Source organism: Ischnura elegans, chromosome 3 (genome assembly GCF_921293095.1).
Source record: "Ischnura elegans chromosome 3, ioIscEleg1.1, whole genome shotgun sequence".
Lineage (NCBI taxonomy): Eukaryota > Metazoa > Arthropoda > Insecta > Odonata > Coenagrionidae > Ischnura > Ischnura elegans.
The window spans coordinates 117,795,780-117,820,833 of NC_060248.1; the positions used below are offsets into that span (position 1 = coordinate 117,795,780).

A 25,054-nucleotide genomic window follows, 5' to 3' on the forward strand; every position below is an offset into this window, starting at 1 on the left:
AAGATCCCTCCCGCATGGGACCTACGGGACAAAACTATGCCACTCACTTCTCGTAATTCACATAAATAAAAAAAATATTCCCCTTCTGTGAAGATGGTTGCGGGTGGGGGGTTCCCGATTCAAACTGATGGGTGACATTCGGGCGCTGATGCACTCGTCCAACACACATTTACGGAAGGAATACGGACGGGGCGAAAGGAAGGGCGAGGGATATTTTCCTTGAGGTGACCCGTGAAGGAAATCAGAACAAAACACTCACTCAAACACTTTCAATTAAACAAAATATAATTCACACAAATAATGTTGCATATGACAAAAACAAAAGGAACCCTCTTATACGCTAATGAAATATGAATTGGTGAAAGCCACTTATGAAACATCATTGATAAATAAATTTAAAAAAACAACAACAATATAACTTGGTTTCGAGATGAAAATCAATATAGCAAATGATATGAACGAAATAAAGTTCGGTGGTGAACACGTAAATATGACACAATTTCAATGATTTCTTGACTGGGGAGGTAAATGATAGTCCATCCCGACGAATGTAAATTTGGGTGCGAACTTTAATTGTACTTGGTGATTAATTTCACTTTCACTAGTGTAACGGGTGCGTTCCGTGACTGTTTGTCTTAACACGGCTTGGCAGGAGACACAAGGGGGCTTTTGTGGGGGGGGGGGGGGGATAGCTGCAATCTTACTTTATCGTTGTCAGAGTTTGGACCAGGTTGGATCCAACAAACTCTCGTTCCATTTACTGCACTCCTTTCTCCCTTGTTGGAGGAAGCTGCATCCGGAACGGAGGTAATGCGTCCTCTTCAGCTGGTCCTTTGCTCCTTCGGACAGGGGGGGATTCTTCTTTCAGATCAATCTTTCTGAAATGATGTTTGGGCCCCTTGTCTCCTATGCCGTGCGTCGCACTCAGATTTTGGGCATAGGCTCCGCCCGACAGTCACTTAAGAATTCCTCTCTTCTCTTACACGCACCACCTTTTATTATCCCTCAACTTGGGGTGGGGGTAATGCACAATGAACAAAAAAAAAGGGGAGTAACACGCCATTCACTCAGGAAAAACCCGAGCTCCCCTCCTCCCACACACTCACACAACCATACAAAATTAGGCGAAAACACATTCATCCCCTCTTACTCATCCACGCCTTCCTCCACGGGCCATGGTCTGGGGGTGGGGTTTTGGGAAAGGTCGTGGAAAGAGCGGGTAAACTGGTAGGGAAGAAAATGCGCCGAGTAGAAATGCACTGTAATGGGGCTTGAACCATTACAATATAGGCTCGACATCCACGATCACAGATTTTTGGGAAACATGATATTTTTTCATACCTTCATGTAGTTGTGAACCTGTGTAAAACTTCTCTATGCCTTATGCTCTAGGTCTGTTTTTGCAGTCGCTTGATGTTAGATGCAATTGTAGTTTTTCAGTGACTGAAGTCGCCAGCTTTAATTATAATTATAATTCCCCATCTCATATATATAATTCAGGCTGAAGATAGTAAACACCACAAATTGGAAGTGGAGCGCTTGAATTCTGGGCTAAAGAAGATGGAAGCTGAACTCAAGGAGGCCAATTTAGCACACAAGAAGCAGAAAGAAGAGAATAAATCTCAAGATAGACAGATTCAGACCTTAGAAGAAGCTTTGAGGAAGGAAAAAAAAATTTGCCGAGAACTCCAAGATGAACTAACGGTAAGCAAAAATGCAGCAATGTAGAATGATGTATTTATCTATGTACATATTTGATTCACAATTTTTTCTTGGTTGAAGTTTTTATTGCTCAGAATGCTCACTTCAGTTTTTTTGATTATGCTGTCAAATTTCCTTTGAGCACTAGGCCTCTCAGCATGGAAAATTGCATAAAGGGTTCTAGGATTGAAAATTTAATTTAGTTTTTTCATAGATTATGTCATTGTTTCATTTAAATGTACCATGAGCAAGATGAGACACTTTTCTTTCTATTTTATTTTACCCCTTCCACCCTCATGAGTCTAATCCTTTCATCAAATATTTCGGTGTAATGATTTGTATCCTTTAAGTCCCCTTAATATGTTAATGTTAAAGTTTATTTATTTGATGAGAATTGTTGTTTTTCAGAGGGCTGGAGAATGTTTAATGGTGGATGAGAGGGACTCATTGACATTACAAACAAGTCAATTGGAGAGTCTTCTGTTTGAGAAGTCAATCACTGTTTCGCAGCTAGAAGTAGAACTCAAAGAAGCAGAAAGTGAAAAACTCACCTTGAAGTACAAAATGAAGGAAGTGGAGGACCGAGAGAGTATGTGAAATTTATCAATTCTTGTATTTCCTGATTTTATTGATAGTGTAGGGTGGACATATTTGATTACATTTAATGCACTGATATTTTTATGTATTTGGTTAAAGCTCGATTCATGCAACCATTGTTATTTAGCTGTTTCAAAAATATATCAAGAGAAGGAATTAAAATTAAACAATTACTCAAGCTCAGCATAAGATAAATTCATTATATTCTCAGAACGATTTTTATGAGTGAGAATGCATTTAAGAGTAACAATTAGGCAGTATGTCTACTATCAATGATAATTGTTTATTTTGTTTTACATTTTGAGCACCAAACATTTTCTTAAGCTTTTTGCCTTTAAAATTGAAATTTTTATTATCAAAAACCAAGTCTTAAAATTAGAGCAGTCTATTCAGAGAATGATGATAATTATTTCTTCAGTAATTGTATTTTTAACTATGAAAATTACATCAGGCCTGCAGGTAGTTTTATGAAAGGGCTAACTGTTTGAAAAAGGAAATGTAACTTTGTCCTATGTGGAAGGCAAATAGAGTTTGTACAACTTACTTGACTCCAATATTGGTGAGAAAATATATTCTTCAGTTAAGAGTCTATTTTCTCACAAAACACAATAGAAGAAAACAATTTTCTTCAATTATAATTGATAATCATATCTCTTCTATCAAAGCAAACTGCATGCCTCTATCTTCAATACTTTTATTCCTGTAGAATGTGGACCCAGCCCCTAAAGCACCAAAAATTATCCATGTTATCGTAAAACCTTGTGATGTCATTTGCTTTAAAGGTGTATTGCTGTCTACAATATATGTCAGTGAGGTGCTTCATCTAGTCATATATATTTATTTTGCTATTTTCCCAGGGTTCTAATGTAGGCACTCATTTTTCAAATGTATTTTTTCGTGAATGTCAATATCTTATGTTTAACAATGTAAGCAATAGGTATCCTACCTGAAGTGAGAGCTTCTATCACCCAGTATGGTGGTCGCTTAAATTTTTGCTTTGTAACTTCCAGTTGAAGTCATTTGTGATAGTTAAAGAGGCGGGTATGTTTATAAGGATATATCGTTGGCTTTGGAGAATGGGTAAAACTATTGCACCCCATAGTGCCATTAATTTGCTTTCCTATTCATGTGACGCATGGCTAAGGCCATATTTAATCTTCCAGTCAACAGAGGAAGTACTTATAATATTCCATTTTAATGTTTTTTCCTGCAGAGGAGTACAAAGATAAAGTGTCTACCCTGGAAACTATGTTTTCACGTTTGGAAGGAATGGTCTCAGCCCTAACGGATGAAAATTCCAGGCTGAAAGAGTCGGACAAGAGTGGAGTTGAGGGGTAAATAGTTTATTGAAAATTTCTTGTTACATCTTTTCGATAAATGTTTTATTCAATAATGTGTACTTTAAAATAAGTTAATATTTAAATGTTGTTTCTATATACCTAACTGTATGGGATAACATTTTAGAGGCAATGCTGATGAGCAGAAAGTTGTACTTCAGCATGAAAACAACTTGCTTGAGGCTCAGCTTAAGAAATTGGAGACCCAACTGGATAAATTAAAAGAACAATCTGTTTTGGATAAGCAAGCAACCAAGACAGCTCAGACAGATTTATGGAAGGTAATTTGTGATATTAGTATGAAATACCAGAGCGCATGTATTGAATGTAATTGTGGTATTGTGGCATCATGCTGTAAAATATCGAGAATTCTGATTTTCTCTTCATTTTATTTGGCTGCATTTTTTGCTCAGTAGGCACTTTTGGTGGTTCACGTACATTCCATGTTATGTATTTTGGTTTCATAAATGCTCTTTTGGTATTTTTTTCCAGAAAGAGAAGGAGCTATCTGACACAAAGCTTGACTTAAGAATCACTACTAGGGAGCTGAAAACTGCTGAGGAAAAATTAAAAGCCTTGCAAGATGAAAAGAAAAAAATTGTTGATAATCTTACATTGGAGAAAAAGGAGCAAATGGAGAAATTCAAGCTGAAGTGTGAGCAGATATCGTCATTGGAAAAGGAACTAAGTGAGATGAAGGACAAACTGATGTCTGTGCAAGAAGAATTATCATCTTTCAAAGAAAGTACTGCGGTAAGCTGTCCTATTTTTTCTCCCATTTCCTTTCATTCTATGTGGTTGCATCACCACTATTCATTTGCATTTATTATCCATTCATTTTATGTACACTGCATATGCCAAATAGGTGTTGCATTGTTTTTGTGGGATTAATCACTTTGCAATTTGATAATGCAATGTTTATAATGTACCTAGTGGATTAAGGAGAACATAGATAGGAGATTATATCTATCTACATTCTACCCTGCCAGCTGCCTCAATAGGAATATGGCGAGGGTGTTAGGACTCCAGCCATTAGCAAAGTAAGAAATGAAAAGATTTGCATCTACATCATTAAAGCCTATGTTATGAGGACCACAACACTGGTAGTGTATTCCAAGTGGGGTCTAATAAGGGAGAAGTAGCTAATTCACCTCACTTTGTTGTTACACTTTCCTAGTATTCTTTTAACGAAACCCAATTTACAAATAGCTTGTCCTTATTTCCCGGAAATGTTTATTCCATGATAGATCATCGATTCTAACACCTAAATCTTTATTGAGTCTACTGTCTCAAATTTGGTACCCCGAATGAAATACCTCTGTTGCAGGGAGGTTTTTTTTTCAGAAATTCATTACTGTGCATTTTTTTTAAGTTAACTCTAATTTTCACACATCACAAAATGCTTGGACTGCAGTAAGGTCGTTTCTTAATTCATCCCTATCTTTACTGCAATGGAATTCCATGTAAACTGCAGCTTCGTCTGCAAATAATCGAAGTTTTCTGTATTATACTTCACCAATGTTGTTGAATTAGAGAAGGAAGGGGATTAGGTAGATGACAATACCGTGAGGGATGCCAGAAGTGACTTCATTGGAGACTGCGCCCTCTAATACTACTCTTTGCATGCAATCACTCAAAAGTTCGTTTATCCAGGAAATGACGTCATCATCTAGGCCGTAAGATTTTAATTTAATTCAGAACTCTCCATGGGGCACTTTATTACCGTATATGTCTGAATATAGCCCCCCCTTTTTTTCCAAAAATGTCTGTGGTAAAAGTAAAGGGGGGACTATATTCAAACGCATTTTTAAGATTATTTTCTCAAACTGAAGTCTCAAAATTAGGGGGGGGACTATATTCAGAGAGGGACTATATTCGGAGAAATACAGTATATGTTTTTTGAAATCAAGAAAACTCGTGTCTATTGGAATGTTGTCCTCTCTGGAGACTAAAATATCATGGGCAAAAAGTAGTGATGGGTCGGTTCGATTCCTCGATTCTTCGATTTTCGGCCAAGAACCAGAATCGAAAACGAGTACTTGCCAAGGCGAAAAATCGGTTCCGATTCCAGTAGTACTTCAAACAACAAAATATACGACCGCGTTTCCAACAGTCATTTGAATTTTCGCGCCACGTAATCGTGATAACAAAACACATATCTTCTTGGGATGTGCAAGTACTTGAAAATTCAAGTCGATCGAGTAGTTGGTACTCGACTCGAGCGTTTCGAGTCGCATTACGAATGTCGAGTCGAGTAGTAAAGGTTACAGAGCTTTCGAGGCTAGTAGGTCCAGCAATCTGCCGACAGGGAGCGCTATCATGAAACTCATGTAATAATGCAGTTTTTAAAGCCGATAAGTCATTCTAATGCCTTGGCCTGGTAGTTTCAGCTTGCCGAACACACAATAGTTGTCGACGTGGGCGCCGAATACCTTAAAGCCAGCCGCAGCGGCCGATCGTCTTCCTACCCGGCGCACACTAGTCCGAAATCGGAAAAAGCTGGAATAAAGTCCAAAATGACCTTTTTGGGGATAGAGACTTGAAACTCAGCGTAAATACTCATAAATCATTACCAAATATTGCTTTATATGCCATTTTACATAAATACGAACCTTTAGTGAGATACAGAGGCCCAAGCATGACCAATTTTTCAATGCCACGCGAGATATCGTTTTTCCTCAAAAAATCTTTGAATTTATCCAAGTGGTTTTGCGTTGGTGTGAGTTTTATGGAATAAAAAACGCAATATTCCTTTGATCTGGTGCTTTGGCTATACTTTCAATGACTTTTGAAGATTTTGGCTCTCATCTGTCGGGTTTTACAACGCAAAATGGCCGACCCGTTTTTCACGTGAAATTTGACATACAGTAGACATTATCTTTCGTTTACGAAAAATATAACTCGGAAAATTTGATCCACAATATAAAGTAGAGATTTCTAAAGAGTACTAATAAGAAATCTTGAAAAAAAAAGTTTGCGACGAAGGATATAAGAGAGATTTTTCAATCGCGCGTCAAGGCTGAGCTACACGCTGTGGAACTTTAAGGCTCGGTAACTGAGGCCGATTTTTCAAGTTTTTTAAAACATTAGTCTAGAAAATCGTCATTTAAACCATAAATAATCGTCTTCATTGACTTCAAACACTAAACTGAGGATGTTAAAAAGGATTATGTATAGATCGACTAGACCATTTAGCGCATTACTCGAGTGAAAATACTAAGGATTGGATATTTTTCGGAACCATCCCACGCATTAGAAATATGCCTCGGGTATTGAAGTAAAGTGAAGAGATTAAGTCAGCATGCTTAAGAGAGAGAAAAATGAACTGTTTCCGTGAAAGGCAACAACCGATACCCTTTTTCCCTTTCCACCTTCGCCGAGGTGAGTCGTGCGGTAGGGGGAGTTTTCACACCACAAGACTCTTTTAGCATTTTTTATTACTGCGTCCGTCCGATGTGATATTCATTTGTAGCCTTTAGTTTCTTTCTTGAACTTAAAAAATCGGGAGATTTTAAGGTTGATTAAATGACGTGAGAAGTATAGCATTTTTTTTGGCTCTACAAAACTAAAGTTTAGTTCTATAGTTGTTAACTTCGACCACTTGAATTCCATGAAGATTCAAGATCCAAAAAAATCGTTGTTATAATTTTTAATAAAAATTCCAGTCTCCGAAATCTTGCAATTTTGGTGGGAAGGTACTTGCCCAATAACACACATGTGTAGCAAAAGGCAATTTTCTGCAGGCAGTAATACTGTAACATGGAGACGTCAAAACCTGCTGGCTGAGCATGTAGAATAATTGGTCTTTCTGCTTGAGAATTTGAAAGGGCCAAATATTACATGATTCATATACGTAGTATGTAATCTTTATTACAGCTATGAAAATTTCTGTACTCAGGGCTCTCCCTTGTAGTTTGGAGATATATATATATATATCTCCCCCGCCTGTATAAACCCCCGCCGAAAACACTGGAGATTAGATTAGCCTGGATAGCTCGGTGGTCTGAGCATCTGCCCGGAAAGCAGAAGGTCCGTGGTTCGATTCCCGGTTCAGGTGAACTTTTTTCCATGTGTTTTCGGCCTTCATTCCATCTCCACGCCACAGTGTGTCATCGTCTTGCATTTATGTTTCTATCTCTTTCTTTCAATTTCTATTATATGTTATTATGATTGTATATTCGCCTGTGGCGACCTGTGTGAATGTTAATTTGAAATGTATGAGACCTATATGGTTCGTTTCCTCTTCTTGGGATCAGCGTTCCCCGAAACGCATGTGCTATATCTATCCTACTGTGTGTGTGATTGTGACCATCTTTAATTCCATTTCTTCTTCTGTCCGCGTTGAATTCTTCGTTCGTGGCGGGACCTACGCCCAGAGCCATCTCTTGGCCAAATGATAGGGCTAGACCTCGGGGGATTTGGTGTATAAACCCCCGCCGAAAACACTGGAGATTAGATTAGCCTGGATAGCTCGGTGGTCTGAGCATCTGCCCGGAAAGCAGAAGGTCCGTGGTTCGATTCCCGGTTCAGGTGAACTTTTTTCCATGTGTTTTCGGCCTTCATTCCATCTCCACGCCACAGTGTGTCATCGTCTTGCATTTATGTTTCTATCTCTTTCTTTCAATTTCTATTATATGTTATTATGATTGTATATTCGCCTGTGGCGACCTGTGTGAATGTTAATTTGAAATGTATGAGACCTATATGGTTCGTTTCCTCTTCTTGGGATCAGCGTTCCCCGAAACGCATGTGCTATATCTATCCTACTGTGTGTGTGATTGTGACCATCTTTAATTCCATTTCTTCTTCTGTCCGCGTTGAATTCTTCGTTCGTGGCGGGACCTACGCCCAGAGCCATCTCTTGGCCAAATGATAGGGCTAGACCTCGGGGGATTTGGTGTATAAACCCCCGCCGAAAACACTGGAGATTAGATTAGCCTGGATAGCTCGGTGGTCTGAGCATCTGCCCGGAAAGCAGAAGGTCCGTGGTTCGATTCCCGGTTCAGGTGAACTTTTTTCCATGTGTTTTCGGCCTTCATTCCATCTCCACGCCACAGTGTGTCATCGTCTTGCATTTATGTTTCTATCTCTTTCTTTCAATTTCTATTATATGTTATTATGATTGTATATTCGCCTGTGGCGACCTGTGTGAATGTTAATTTGAAATATATATATATATATATATATATATATATATATATATAATACCTATCATGTAACACCACTTTTCAGGTATGTTCTGTTTTGAAATTTATATTTTAATTACAAAGTAATTATTTGAAAGATGCTTTTGTCAACTGACTCTTTCACAGAGTATTATTTTTTAAAGTGATTTTCTTGTTGCCTGGAATTAAGTGATATTTTTCTTGGAGTCTATGGCATCAGAATCGATGGAATCGGTATCGGTAGAATTGGAATTGAAATGTCAGAATCGGAATCTGGATCGGAATCGATAAAATTTTGGAATCGACCCATCACTAGCAAAAAGTTTTTACTGGGTTTCGCTTGATCTGCATTTCCTGAATCCATATTGAGTTCTCATTTACAAGTTTTCAGCATCTATGTGTTTCATTACTGAGCCGACAATGCTGTTTTCAAGGACTTTCTAGAGATGGACGTTAAAGATATCAGTCTGTAATTAGAAGGCTGTATAGGCGCGAGAAGGATGCCTCCAAATATGGCACACCTTTCTAGCCCTGAAGTGTCCACTTCATAGACTGTAGGCTCCTTGCCTGCATTATCGGATCTAAAAATATCGCCAACAATGTAAAACTGTTTCATCACTTCTATAAAAGTTGGACTTCTCTGAAAGTAAAAATGTTGATTTGTTTAACTGTGGCGAGATGCCAAAAAAGGGACAAGTTGCCTCTTCGCATTCTTTTTTACCTTTTACCATCTGCTGATTTAGGTGTATTATGAGAGATGAGCACTCTCCAAGCAGCACATGCAGGATGAATTTTGATGTATTTAGGGAGAGGCGAAGGGGAGGGGATGCAAGTGGCCTGCCATTCCCTTATCCGTCCCACTGCGTGGGCATTAGAATATTTTCTTCACCGTCGCTCACTTAAATTTAGCATCTTGTGGCTTAAAGGTGACAGATATGTCAACATGCATGAAATTATGTTCCGAAGGGAAGTAACTTGGCAAAATCTATGGAGAATACCATAAAATATTAAATTTTTCAATTTTTGACCCTTCTCCCCTATAATTGGCATTTGAGGGAGGGTCTGCAGTTCACCCAGAGGTCTAAAATATTTAGGCCTTATTTTTGATCAGTGCCACAACTTTTTTTGAGTGGGCCAGATGGATTTGAAAAAAACTGATTTTTTCCAATCTGCCCTACTCTACGTCAAGTAACTAGATTATAAAAGTCATCTTTGAGACTTACTTTATTACTAAAATACAGCTGTGTGAAAAACAAAAAAAAAACCCTGAAGAAATGTTGTACTTTTGAATTCATATTCATTATTATCCACCATTATACAAAAATAATGATAATAATATATCCAAATATGATATGTATTTAAAATTAAAGTATGAAATTTTGAACAATATTTTATAGATATACATGTATTGTGGCATCCCACCCCCGACTGGCCCGGATACCACAATAGAACCGGGGGGAGACGTCGCACAAAAATAAAAAGAAATACATATACAAATCCACAAAGATCCCTCCCGCATGGGACCTACGGGACAAAACTATGCCACTCACTTCTCGTAATTCACATAAATAAAAAATATTCCCCTTCTTTGAAGATGATTGCGGGTGGGGGGTTCCCGATTCAAACCGATGGGTGATGTTCGGGCGCTGATGCACTCGTCCAACACGCATTTACGGGAAGGGAAAACGGACGGGGCGAAGGATATTTTCCTTGGGGTGACCCGTGGAGGAATCAGGACAAAACACTTACTCAAACACTTTCAATTAAACAAAATATAATTCACACAAATAAGGTTGCATATGACAAAAACAAAAGAAACCCTCTTATACGCTTATGAAATATGAATTGGTGAAAGCCACTTATGAAACATCAATGATAAATAAATATAAAAAAACAGCAACAATATAACTTGGTTCCAAGATGCAAATCAATATAGCAAATGATAAGAACAAAATAAAGTTCGGTCGTGAACACGTAAATATGACACAATTTCAATGATTTCTTGACTGGGAAGGTAAATGATAGTCCATCCCGACGAATGTACATTTGGGTGCGAACGTTAATTGTACTTGGTGATTAATTTCACTTTCACTAAGTAATGGGTGCGTTCCGTGACTGTTTGTCTTAACACGGCTTGGCAGGAGACACGAGGGGGCTTTTGGGGGGGGGGGGGGATAGCTGCAATCTTACTTTATCGTTGTCCGAGTTTGGACCAGGTTGGATCCAACAAACTCTCGTTCCATTTACTGCACTCCTTTCTCCCTTGTTGGAGGAAGCTGCATCCGTAACGGAGGTGATGCGTCCTCTTCAGCCGGTCCTTGCTCCTTCGGACAGGGGGGGATTCTTCTTCCAGATCAATCAGTCTGAAGTGATGTTTGGGCCCCTTGTCTCCTATTGCCGTGCGTCGCACTCAGATTTCAGGCATAGGCTCCGCCCGACAGTCACTCAAGAATTCTCTCGCTTCTCTTTCGCGCTCCACCTTTTATTATCCCTCAACTTGGGGTGGGGGTAACGCACAATGAACAAAAAAGGGGGAGTAACACGCCATTCACTCTGGAAAAACCCGAGCTCCCCTCCTCCCACACACACACACTCACACACAACCATACAAAAATCGGGGAAAACATATTCATCCCCTCTTACTCATTCACGCCTTCCTCCACGGGCCATGGTCTGGGGGTGGGGTTTTGGGAAAGGTCGTGGAAAGAGCGGGTAAACTGGTAGGGAAGAAAATGCGCCGAGTAGAAATGCACTGTAATGGGGCTTGAACCATTACAGTATGTAGAGTATAATGATCTCTGCATTTCTTCAGGGTTTTCTTCCGCATCATCTTGTTTATAGACAACAGTTTCCCTGGCTATAAACAAGCTGACGCAGAAGAAAACCCTGAACCATCGCCGTTCAGAAACCTACGTTCTAACATTATAGTATATAATTATTACTTCAGTAGATTTTAAATTATGAAGAGCATGAAATACTTTCATTAGAGAAAAGTGTGTAGTTTCTACAGTAGATTCCGGTTAATTGGGACATATCAGGACTTGTGCACTTTGCCCCAATTAGGCGAACTATCCTGTATAATGGCATAAACAAACGTTGAAATGATAGTAAGAAGACTAAAGAATGTTTATAGTGCAACATAAGTTTATTAATCTATTAATTTCATTAATAAATCAGCGAGTTTAGTTAATTTAGTATCATTTTTAAGAATTATAACAATTTAGTTAAAAATATTTTTCACAGCCTCGGGCGACGCTGAATGAATGTCTTTTACTAAGTCCTATTAAAGAAAAGTCCTATCCTCTTGCGAATATCATAACAACAAGAGCTTTCAAAATAGGGAAAGAGTAGGAACATTTGTGAAAAATAAGAGTAAATCAAAGGAGGAAAATATAAAAAAATAGTATTCTGAAAACAAAAATTTTAATTTCATCGCGAGTATAGAGTCTATGTTGCCGACTCATGGCTCAATAAAGCGGCACCCTGTCCCAATTAAGCGGAGAATACTCTGGGATATTCCTCTATTGAGTTTTGTTCTTCAAGATCTGCCCCAAGTAACCGTTGGACCCATTAAACGGAATCTACTGTATCATGTTTTCATGGGTATTATAATGCAGGACTTTGCCCTCATTTTCTAGTTAGCAGCTTTAACAACTGAAAGAATTTTGTGTGTCACTTAACTTACCTAGCCTTGCAGTGGTACATCATAGGTCTTCAAAATTTATTTCAGGATGAAAAGAAAGCTCTTGAGGCCAAAATCCAATCCTTGACATTATCTGCTGATAATGTGACAGCTGTCTCAAGAAGTCTTGAGGAAAGTCAGAGACTGTGTAAAGAGCTGGAGGCACAAGTGAAAAAGTTTGAGAAGAAGGATAGAGAGCAGAATGAGAAAGTTTTTGGTGTTGAGTCTTCGCTTAAGTCATCACAAACAGAGTTGGATGGAGCAAAAAGAAGAATTGAGGCCCTGGAGTTGAATAGCAATCTTCTTCGTCAGGCATGCGTTGAAATGGAAGAACAGTTGGAAGATTATCAGAAGTTGGTGTCTGCTCATGAAACCAAGGAGTTGCTCTTTGAAGAGGAGAAGTAAGTGGAGATATTTTTATATTATTCACTCTCATTTAATGATAAAATATTTTTGCCCAGTGGCTATAAGTTTATATTACCTCAAGCATAGTTTATACATGGCAATTCCCATTAGATGCCCATGGCATTCTTAACTTCTTTATATGTATGATTATAGTCCCTGGCTTTTTCCCCAAAATCTCTGAAAGAAAAATTATGGTGATGAATATGTTCGAGTGTAATTGGGTTAATTTTTTTCCCCAAAATTCACTTGTCAAAAATGGATGGGTACTGTTGTACTTGAAGAAATGGTAATTACTCGTGTTAAGATTTAATCTTTCCACTTGGTCTTGATTGAAATGAACTGGGACAATCATGTTGAGGTTCACTACAGTTCTATTATCATTTTACATTACAGTACTCTTAGCATTTCTGGCTATACATGCATGTATATATGGTACTTGTTTTTCATTGTAGAAAAAAATTGGTGAGCCAGCTGGAAAAAGAAACTGAGGCATCCACTCAGTGGAAGAAATCTCATGAAAAAGAGGTTATAAAGAGGGAGGAGTTGGAAGACCAACTGCGAGAATTGACAGAGGATGCCAGAGAAAGAGAAGGGGAAGTTGGCGAAGAAATTCAGTCGTTGAAAACAAAATGTGCTGAGTACAAGTATGTTTCAAATTTTATATATTGCTAGTCGTTATACATAAATTGTATTTATTAAGTAAAATATTCATATTGGTGGCATTAGATAAAGTACTGTGGTGTAATATAATCACTTAAAACTGGTCAATTATGATTTCTGCACACATTGCCGTTTTAATGTCATTGTGTTCTGGAACCATAATTGTTTTTAGCTATCAATTTTGTTCAACATGTTCCAACCATGATGGCCTTCCAAAAATTTTTAGTGGTTTGTACTAAAACTTGGACTGTGAATTTGAACTGGTAATATGTATGGGTGTATTCATATCCCATAACAGCCTATGCCTCTAAGGGATACCGTCACATTTAGTTCTCTAGTTCTCAGTATAAATTATTTACTTCAGTGCTTGGGTTAGGTCAAAGATCCAACAAATCACCTTCAGCACTTAAATTTTCAATAGGTTATCAATTAAAGTTTGACTTTGCGAAAGCTATGCTAATTTTTAATGGAAGTGACCCACATATGTGTGATATTAACTGAAAATAAAGAATGAAATTATGGTGAAAATAACTGAAAAATGTGCCATCATGAACCCCATGTATGGAATTCCTGTGTCGGAACCCTGAGTTGGATTGTAATAACATGAGGATTAAAACCAAGTTTTTATCCTTGTGAACCTGAATTTTCAGTGGCCTTTTATCGTCCTTTGAAGTAGAAATATGGAGTATGTGCTTTTCTTAGGTCCTTCCATCCTTTTCCAAGGTGGCTGGCAGGGATACCAAAAATTCATCTATTTTTTACCTTATGTTTGACAATATTTTACATACAATGTCTTTGACCCAAGGTAAGTACTGTTTTTTGCATATGACCTCATTGAGTTTTAGTTGTGTTTGACTAAATTATGTATGCATTTACAAGAAAAAGTTTGGGTTTTCAATTACTAATCTTTAGCTCAAATTTAGGTATAGGAAATAATCTTTCCTTTTATGTATTTGTAATAATATGACTTATGAGTAAAAAAAAGTCGGGTATTTGCAACTTTTTGCGGGTCGGGTATATGAAATGCAAGTAAAGCAAAAAGATACTATGTACTTATTTTGTACAAGTTCTGGGTCCTATCTGTTTAACTTGATACACCCAAAAATTATTGGTCTTGTGAAGACGTTAGTCAACAATAAAGGTAGCATTTGCAAGTATGTACCAGTGAATTGACATCCTTTTTAATGACTTAATGCTGCTTTTATGAGTTGATTTTTTAATTCTTATAAATGTTCACAGGCATATTCTGATTTCTTTTATGATTGAATTACCTATCTTAAGATACCTTGCAAATGCATTGAAGTATGGGAATATGTATGGTGGTAGATGAGGTCATCATGCTAACTTCTGCAAGAATTTTGTTAGCCTGGTAGCTATTTAGATTCATTTCTTTGACTCTCTTCTTCCTGTAGAGGGCAGAATGGACATGTCTTTTAAAAGTGGTTGATGCTATCTCTTTCATTTTTTCCCCTCATCGATTGTGTGTGACATTCTTGATCAGCATTAAACCTAGGTGAATTTACATGTTTGTCCTCTTCATGACTACATAATTGAATAAACTCAAGTTTTTCCACCTCAACTTAGTTTGCTACAATAAAAACTACCATAACTTTTTATTGTTCAGAATGGATTTTCACTAAGTAAAGCCAGAAACAATCGAGTTTATCAACTTAGTTTTCTAGTCCAAAACTTCATTAATTTAAAATGGTTATACTGCTTCATTAATAATTTATTGATATGATTTTCATGAAAAATTCATCTTACTACCTTTTCTCATCAATCTAGCACATGTACTGAGAACAAGTGCCGGTACAATAGGGTAGTTTCCTTCATCAAATAAAACGAAAGGCATTGATTGCGATTCGTTACCCACCATTACTGTATTCATAATATACTAATTATTTCATTTTAGAAATACCGGTTTAGACGAATGGCAATGGTCCATTTTTATCCTCATTGGAAAAGGGCCAGATTGGCACCCATGCCATGCCACTCCACGTGACGTCACAGGGACCTAGTTTCTATACGAGAAGAGAGGAGTTATACATCGTCTGAGGTCACCAATGCATGCTTGAGGCGCAGAGCTCAGGGAAACATATCTTAATAATCACCTATTTTAACTGCCTAGGGTCGGAAAGTTTCCTGGGTTTAATAAGGTATTAATAATCCTTATTTAAGCCAAGCGCTACCAGCCAGCAGGGTACTCAGCTACCCGCTAGCAGCCTGCGTCGTATCAGCGCTCAACTCGCCTCAAGGTCACCTCACAGGGCGGCAGCGGGAACCAGAAATACGTCACACGGAGAAATATCCCAGAAATACATTCGCGTCGCGTTTTCGCGTGCTTGAAAATTTTCACTTTTCATTTAATCGCGGAAAATAGATATCGTCATGTAAAAATCTAAAAGCGTGAAATACGTATTCCAGGAGTAATAATCTTTCGATTTAGGCAATAAAACAATAATAGGAAACCACCCTATTATCTTTTAATTTGTTGCATTAATGGCGGAGGGCTAAAATTCTAGCTTGCCCAACAAAAAGTTCGAGTCCTGGCTGGGTAGTTTGCCCCTATCCAGGACATGGTTGTTCTTGCATGTGTAATTGTTAAGTTTGTGGAGCACTCCGATGTAAAATGGCCAACATGTGCTGTATTCGGCGGTATGAGGAAAAAAAAATTTAGATTTTGTATGTATTACTGCCCAGGTGTTTCATTTTGGCCTTTTGTTCTAATTTGTGTTTTAACACCTTTGTTTCTTAAGATGTTTGGCAGAACAACTGACTGAGCAAGTAAATGAGCTAGAGGAGCATCTGAATGAGGTAAACATGGAGTTGAAATCAGCTAGCAGGCGAGAGGAGATGCTGAGGAGTGAAGCGAATCATCTTAAGGAAGAGTCTACCAACTATCTCACCCAGATACATTCCTTGAGAGAGTCCAACTTTAAATTGACGAACGACTTGGAAGAAGCATTCTCAAACTGCCAAGCACTGAGGAAAAGGTATGTGTATTTTTTCATTCACGTAGTGAGTCAGCCCGTTATGGTTTTGAAATGTTTTGGTAGGGATCATCCTGGACTAATCACAAGCACGCAAAAATCACACATTCAGGGTATTAGGGTTAGCTCCTTTTTACTGGCCATCCCTTATCAGTTTTTTGTTTAGGGTGTTAGGAGGCTTCACATGGGATTTGAACCTGGGACCCTTTGGATAAAAGATACAGTTTCCATTGTAATTTGTTGAAATTCTTAATATTTAACATAGATAACACTCAGTCTTGTTTCTACACTTTTATTTCGACCCATGTAAGTTTCAGCACATGCCATTTTCAAAGTACATATGATTTTTGGATGACATCCTATAAATACACATTTCAATGGGTGAGGGATTACTGGATTTTGTAGATGAGGAAGGGGGAGATTTACTGTTGAGGATTCTTGTAGCTACGATGGGAATGAGGGAAGTGATTCATGATGGTGTAAATTGGCGATGGGTTGAAAGGAGGGTAAAATGCAGGAGGGGTGAGAGTAGAATGGAAATATGCCCATGAAATCATTACACAATTTTATATCAATGGGGCAATTTACAATTACGAACTTATGTGCATGTAAAACTAAATTGTACCATTGGTGTTTGTCATTAAAATATCTTGCAATTCCAGAGGAGTTGTCCTGATTTAGAAAAACATTAAATATATGTTAATCCATTCTCATTTTAAAACTCCTCCCCGTCTGGCCAATATATGTCATTTTGCTATCAATACTCTTCTGTTCATGCATTCCACTTGTTTCATATTAAAATACACATCTTTAGAATTGTAAAGGAGATAATTTTCCTCAAAATAAATGGATGATAAAAAGCCACTTTCATTTTTTTCTTTGGGTTAATTTTGCTAAGTTAAAAGAAATATTCAGAACGTAACTTAACTTTTGCCGGAACCAAGACAGCACAGACTGAGAACAGAGAGAATGGAGACGAAACATCTAACTTGCTTAAACATGATATGCCGAATTATTATTGTTATTATTATTACATATTGCTGCAAGTAGGCCATTGTCTGGTGGCAGCATTAGATTTAAATACATCTTACAACTAACAATTAAACTATAACCCCAATAACCCAATTCCAAACACTCCATAAAATACATTAATTCCAATATCATGCAACTAACAAATGAACATTGATCCAATTAACCCCATTTCACACACTCTCTGATAAAGCACTGTGTAATTAACCAATAAATGATGAACACTTATTCCTAAAAATTTTTGCATTTGCGAGGAAGATCTTAAATATAACTTCAGGTAGGTCGTTCCATTCCTCATTCCTCTTTGTGGGAAGGATTTTTTCAAAATATCTGTTTTCTGTTTTTTCAACTTGGTAATTTTGAATTTATGATCTTTCCGAGAACAACTGGATGGAGGTACATAGATAATACACGTTGAATGTCAGCAGTATGTTTAATATCGTTTGATGTTAATTTTTGTTGTCATCTCTGGTTGTCGCCTTTCCTCTGCCTGACGAGGCAGGCCTTAACAAAGCAGCAGGAAAGTCTCTCTCGTACTCCTGCGCAGTTGCCACATCGTGACGCACAGTACCCTGGGAGTTTATGAAACATCCACTAGTTGCATCAAAACGACTGTTTGGGCGCGATTAGACGATTAGACTCTTGTTAGTGCAGGTTCCTTCGGTGCATTACGGGTTCAAGAATGCGTTTTTCGGAGCTGGATGACCTTATGGTTTTGAGTGCCATTCGCTTTTTTCGCTGCAAAGCTGAAAAAGGTATGGATAAACTTTATCCCAAAACTTTGGCTGATTACTTTGGTATCAGCTTGACAAAAGCATGGACAATGCATTATAATAGTAAATCACTGTGAAAAGAGTCGCCGCTAAACAAAAGGATTGTGGTAAGGAGAATTCAAGTAGTGACCATCATATGGCGCTGAATAAAGCCTTCGTGTGTTGGGAAGGCCGAAGTTCTCCAAATGCGAATTCACGATATGTGTGATAAGGAGGTTAGTGCACGGGTTCTATTTATTACGCGTAACATCCCCAACTTTACCTTAGGGGAGCAATACAAATACTTTTTCTCCACGTGTCGTTCATTTTAAGGCGCCCACTGCTGAGTCGATGGCAACCACTAAGTTGGGCAACTTCATTTTACGCGAAAAAAGCGGGTACTTTTTGGAGTAAAAATTAAGTTCAGGAAAAGCAATGGAGCTGAAGTAAACGATACAACGTAGAAGTAGAGTCTATTGCAAAAGATTTGAAATTGATTCTTCGTTAAAACCTTCGCGGGTGCTCGTCATGTTGAATTAAAACTTTTGGGCTATGTCGCCGCGTCAGATTTTGGGTGGCCCCAACGTTTCCCGACCGATGCTGGTCGCTTTCTCAAGGAACCTGTTTCCCTTGAGAAAGCGACCAGCATCGGTTGGGAAACGTTGGGGCCACCCAAAATCTGACGCGGCAACATAGCCCAAAAGTTTTAATTCAACTTGAAATTGATTGTTTCCTTGAGACGATAGAGATCTTCAAACTCGGGTGTCTTTATTTTTTTTACAGGCAGTAGTCTACCTCGCTACCCAGTTTCTTTGGTACTATCAGCATTTCATCATACCACTAACAATTTTTTATCCGACTTCCTATTAATAAGGTGCAGTTTTTGGGACGGACAATTGTTATTATTCACGGCAAGAAAATATTTTTATGTTCATTTTTCTAGCTTTTGGTATGTGTTTCTATGCTTTTACAGAGTGGATGAGTGTGGTTCAGATATGGGAGAATTGCGAGCTCTATACAAGCAGAGAGAAGTAAAGATGGAAGCAACCATTCAGCAGCAGACCAAATTGATTGATTATCTGCAGTCGATGGCTCAAGGGAAGAAAAAGAAAACCCTCTCTGATCGACTGTTTGGGAGCAGTTCAAATTCAAGCACTGGCATGCCAGGACCAAGTCCGCAAGTACGCTTGCGGGAGCTAGAAGCCAAGTTATCCATGGAGAAAGCCAAAAATAAACGTCTTATGGATGACTTCATGAGAGCAAAGACAGAGCTTGCTTCACTTCATGAGAGTACGTCTTTAAACTTCCATAATATTTTTTTACGTAGCATTTTTGACAAAATGGTTCAGTTTCATTTCATTAGTTCTAAAATCTCAACCAAATTTGGATATTCACTAACAGAAAATATGCATCAATCAAGCTCAATAGGTTTTTTTTATGTAACATACTTGTTTCAACCCTAAATTTTATAGAGGTAATAGATGATGTACTTTTCTATATTTGAAACATGGGTAAATATTGATAGGAGTCTATTTTTTACACCTTGAAAATATTAAGATGATTGCTAAGTTTCCAAAAGTCATGCATCATAAAAAAGACCATGTATGACTTGTTGAGCTTAAGTGATGTCCTCTTAATTAATGTCCTTTTTAATTTAACACTTTGCGTGACATGGACGTAATATTACGTCCTGCTAATCCTTCTGAGGATTGCCATGGAGGTAATATCACGTCTTTCCATTTAATTGGCTTTGTATGCGTGAAGCCGTAATATTTTGCCCGTGGTACTTTTCCAGTTTACTGCTTAGGGGTTCTGCTTTTTCAAAAATCAACTGCTCGATGAAAAAAGAGTTCAATTTATGTCTTGAGGACGAATAGTCTTCTGTAGCTACCGGCATCCTCATCTTGGGCCACTTAGTGTGAAAATTCTTTGGGCCAATGGACCGTTCGTTGAGGGTGCATTGACCCTTTTTGTCATCCAGGATTTATAAATCTTTGTTTGGAACAATGCTTTTTTATGATTTCCATGCTTTAAATAGTTCAAATTGAGCGTATGAAAAAAATTACATATTATCTATGCTATGGCGGTACCTCATATGTTGCAACTTTTTTATTTTTCAAAAACAGTAGGTTTTCATTGTTAAAGTATATATTTATAAATTAGCAATAAATGTTATTCAAATCATTCATAAGAAGAGCAAAGTCCATTTTTATTGAAATGAACATCGATATAAATATATTTTTGATGCTAATGTTTTAAAAAATGTACGAATATAGTAAAAAATGGCTGGATTTTTCAGTAGGGCTTTAAATTTAGCAGCCGGCATTCAAAGTGTTAAAAAGATGCTAATTTAAAAACTTCTTTTATTTGAATAAATTAATATTCCTTGTTGAGACATGAAAATCTAATAATGCAGCCAAGTGGGTAACACTTGAAATAAAAAAATGTATTCATTGGCGTTATTGTGCATACCCTTTTTATTTTCAAATGTAAACAATTAAACTTTTTAGCATCAATTTGTTGTTATTTTTTGTTTTAATATTTTTTTTTGTGTTTGCATAGTATTATATGTATTTTGTTTTATATTTTTCCTTAGCAATGTCCCAAGGCAGTGATCAAGTAATATCACAGTTGGTGCAGTCCCCATGTGCTCCACAAACTCCATCTAGGAAGCCCTCACTTCAGAGAATGCATCATAAAATCCCTCACAGGTAACAATTTTTTAAATATAAGAATTAATCAATGTATTAACTGTTTTGTCCAGTTTCTCTTCTTTGAATTTCTTAAATTCCTTGTTAGGTCCTGTTGCAATGTTTTGACCATAGATATATGCAATCGGGCTTCATGTAATTTACCTAGGGTACACTGTAAACAATCGCTGTTTATTTGTGGTACTTGGCTGTAACTTTACTCAGTGATTGCTTAATTTAGCGTTTTGCATTCTGACACTATTCCTTTAAACTGCAACGCTTGTCTCCTGTGTTGTATGAGGAATATGTATTTGCATAAATTTGGTCGGCATTTAATGTATTAATGTAATTCTTTGGATCTACGTTAAGTATTTTCCTTTCTTGTTGCATGTCTTAGGTTTGAAATGAAAATGAACATGCGACCTGCCAAGTGTGCTGCTTGTTTGGACAGTGTTCATTTTGGAAGATACGCTGCGATTTGTGAAGAGTGCTCAATGATAGCTCATCCTAAGGTTGGTAGCATTTCTGTTTCTTGACTTGCATGTTTGGATGTGAGAGCAAGCCATAGCTGTCAACATCTTTAAACTATTATATTGCCATCAGCAATTCAGAAATTAAATTTTTTCCTAATTTGTAGTTACTAAAAAATTGCCTCACTCATTTTGCATGGGTTTTCAAGAAAATTAAAGTCCAACTGAATCATGTTGTCATCTGTGTGTCCGTGGCTTATGGCTAAATGACAATGCCAGCAATTTATGGAATACACATTATACTGATCAAATAATTGCAACATAATATCCTCTTCAGTGCTCTCTACTTCTGCCAAATACTTGTGGACTTCCGACTCAGTTTGTTCGCCACTTCTCTGAAACTTGGAAGAATGGTTTGCAAAATGGAGAGGATTCCAAGAAGGGGATGAATCAATCTGGCCCTTACCCAAAGATGGAAAGTTGGGTCAAGCTGTTGAAGTAAGTTGATTGACTTATTTATCGAGTATGTAGTAGGGATGTGCAAGTACTCGAAAATTCGAGCCGAGTAGTTGGTACTCGACTAGTGCTTCGAGTAGTATTAAGAATGTCGAGTGGAGTAGTTTTGGTTACAGAGCTGTCGAGGTCAGTGAGTTTAGAAATCTGCCGACAGGAGGTGCTATCATGAAGCTAATGTAATAATATCGTTTCTAAAGTCGGTAAATCGTTCTAATGCCTTAGCCTAGGAGTTTCAGCTTTTGTATAGGTAGCTGTCATCCCTATAGTTGTCCTCGTGGGTGCTGAATACCTTTTTGCAAGCTGCAGTGGCCGACTGTCTTCCGACCTGGCAGAGTAATCTGAGTGGACCGCTGCATCACGCATACTTTCTAATGTGACACTTCACCTTATCCCCTACCATACTTTCTTTACTCAAACTCCGAGAGAATGCGTAAAAATTGTTGGAATTTCTATGGAAAAGCAACTTTTAGGTTTTTGTGGACAATGCCATGTTTCAGCCTTTTTGTTTACTAAGTACATATGTCTGATGTTGATTTTCATTTATTCCTTTGTTGTGTTTAGTTTCCTTCTTGAACTAACAAAAAAGGGGTTACTTTGGTTGATTATTAAGAAATAATGAAAAAAAAATTGTCTGTAAAGCTAAAGCTAAGTTCTATAGTTTATTTCGTTCGCCCACTTAAAATGTCATTAGGATTCAAGATCCATAAAAATTGTAGGTATAAATATAGATAAAAATACTCAAGGTTCTCAAACCTTGCAACTTAGGAAAAAAATTACTTGTTCAGCCACATAGGTATGTTTCGAAAGACAATTTTCTGCAGGAAATAATACTGTAACATTGAGATGTCAAACCTGCTTCTTGAGCATGAAGAACAATTAGTTTTTCTGCATGTGAATTTGAAAGGACTAAATATTTTATGATTTTTTATGTCTATATTATCTTTATTGCAATTCTATAAATGCCATTACTGAGGACTCTTCTGACCAGTTTGGAGGCATACATTAATTAAATTGATGACATCATACTAGAGGTATATTATTTTCCATTGTGCTTATTGAAATGTTTAAGACCCATTAATTTTCATTCTTCTCCTAATTTTGACTCAATTACCGTCAACGTTCCTCATTATCTTTTCCCTTTTAGATCAAGCTAAGCATTCAGAATAAAAAATGCACAAGTGAATTGGAAAAATGAGAATATGTTGGAGGTTGCAATGATGAATTGCCTGGTTCACGATTACCACACTCGACTCAATACTCGCAATTAGTTTTCAGCTCAACTTGATACTGGACTCAAGATCAAAAAGTACTTCTCGCACATCCCTAGTATGTAGTAATTGTTTTTGTAAATTATATTTTATAAATGCTTTTTTATAAATATTTCATAGGAGAGGGAAGGCATGCTGGGAGAAAAAGTATCTCCGGCTAGAGGATCAAGGGAAAGTGTTGAAAGTTTATGACCACCAACCCTCCCACGAAAATCTCTCTCCAGTCCAGAGTCTGGAACTTTGTACTCCTGATGGCGAAGTGGCCACAGTCCTCGGCGCTGTTCCATTGTCAGAAGTAGTAAACACTGCAAAAAGTGATATTCCTTACATTCTAAAGGTAATGATCATTTCAGTATGATTCTGAATTCTAATATTCCTCTGTATATAATGCATATCAATTATAACTGATAAGTTATGGCTTAACTATGTGAAGCCTTTCCATCATGGTAAATACAAGTAACTCTTTGTGAGGTAAATACAAGTAACTCTGAAATTTTAATAGGCACGACCTGTGTTTCAAAGCTTAGTTGCATAGCTGGTGACATTTTGCATGAATACCTCTTAATTTATGCCATATTGGGTGGTAGCAGAAGAAATTGGGAGTAGTGAGGTGGGATGAGGTATGGAAATAGGAAGAGGGGGAAAGTAGTGGTTATAGGCTCGGTAAAGGGATTGTCCAGGTTGGATTGATTTCTGAGCAGGAGGGGGTCGGGACAAGGGACGGGGCAGGAAGGGCTGCAAAGGAGTTAGGGTAGTGATAGTGTAGAAGGAAAAAGGGGGAGGATTTTTGAGGGCACATGTTTTACTGGAAACTTCGTTACAATAGTCAATGGTTGTTCATGTTTTTGGGCTATTGATGGAGAGGGGACTGTTTCGGGTTGCACATAGATAATGTTTGCTTGTAAATTTTTTATCTTCTATTGTGCGCGAGCTTACTTGGTGAAATTTACTCATGGTTAAATAAATATGCCGAGTACACACTTTTTCCATTCCACACACTTAATTTGGTACTCCTCAACCAGTTTCAAAACTTAACATGTCACTTTCTGGAGGAAATACCTCTATTATTCCCCTTATTCTGTGTATTTCCAATAGAAAATGATATGCGAGTGTTGAAACCAGTAAATGTGCACCAAATAAAGTATGTGGAATAGACAAAGTTATCAAGGTATAAGAATTTAATATTATTATAATTATGTAATTATTAATAGGTTATAATATAATTTATTTAACCGGGAAATTGGAAATGGCACATTGAGTGTTTATTCACAGGAAGAATTTTAGGTGTGGATGTAGGGGAAATGGGGAAGTCAGAGGGCATTCAGTATTTCCCTGTAAAAAGTTCATTTTGGCAATCTGAAAAAGGTTTGTGTGGAAGTTAAGGACTTGCTCGTTGGCCTGTAGCACATTGTTCATGGTACCCTTTATTACCAGCAGAATTTCGAGGATGTTGAGTCATCTCCTGTTTCTCAATGGGTGGAGGATGTCCAACCTGAAATCGCTCATATGGTTTCTGTCTAAGAAGTCTTTTGTGAAGTTTGATTTTACTTTCCTCTGATTTTCAGTGTATAGATTGTAACATCAGTTGCATAGGTTGAACTGGAAGAACAATCAAAATATGATTGAGTGAGCATAAGAATTGTTACAAGTAGGAAAAAGTTCAATTAAATGTTAGGCAGATTTTTTATGTGATTTCTTTTGTTTAAATTTTGTTCAGTCTATGTATTAAAATGGTGGAATTCTAAGGTAGATCAGAGCAAGTTGACTGCACCCCAAATTACCATTTAATTCA

The 25,054-nt window shown here is 37.5% G+C and overlaps 1 protein-coding gene across 2 annotated transcripts in view; it reads left to right on the forward strand.

The window, feature by feature from the left end:
* The window catches only part of LOC124156428 (citron rho-interacting kinase), an 80,655-nt gene that overhangs the window by 18,585 nt on the left and 37,016 nt on the right, over positions 1 to 25,054 (forward strand). For both annotated transcript variants that reach the window (XM_046530981.1, XM_046530980.1), the window contains exons 15-27: positions 1,501 to 1,704; positions 2,110 to 2,290; positions 3,512 to 3,632; positions 3,763 to 3,916; positions 4,128 to 4,388; positions 12,531 to 12,883; positions 13,340 to 13,531; positions 16,304 to 16,540; positions 19,292 to 19,608; positions 20,915 to 21,029; positions 21,406 to 21,520; positions 21,816 to 21,976; positions 23,383 to 23,599. In XM_046530981.1, coding sequence (XP_046386937.1) covers positions 1,501 to 1,704; positions 2,110 to 2,290; positions 3,512 to 3,632; positions 3,763 to 3,916; positions 4,128 to 4,388; positions 12,531 to 12,883; positions 13,340 to 13,531; positions 16,304 to 16,540; positions 19,292 to 19,608; positions 20,915 to 21,029; positions 21,406 to 21,520; positions 21,816 to 21,976; positions 23,383 to 23,599 — 2,628 coding nt within the window. The remainder of the gene's footprint in view (positions 1 to 1,500; positions 1,705 to 2,109; positions 2,291 to 3,511; positions 3,633 to 3,762; positions 3,917 to 4,127; positions 4,389 to 12,530; positions 12,884 to 13,339; positions 13,532 to 16,303; positions 16,541 to 19,291; positions 19,609 to 20,914; positions 21,030 to 21,405; positions 21,521 to 21,815; positions 21,977 to 23,382; positions 23,600 to 25,054) is intronic.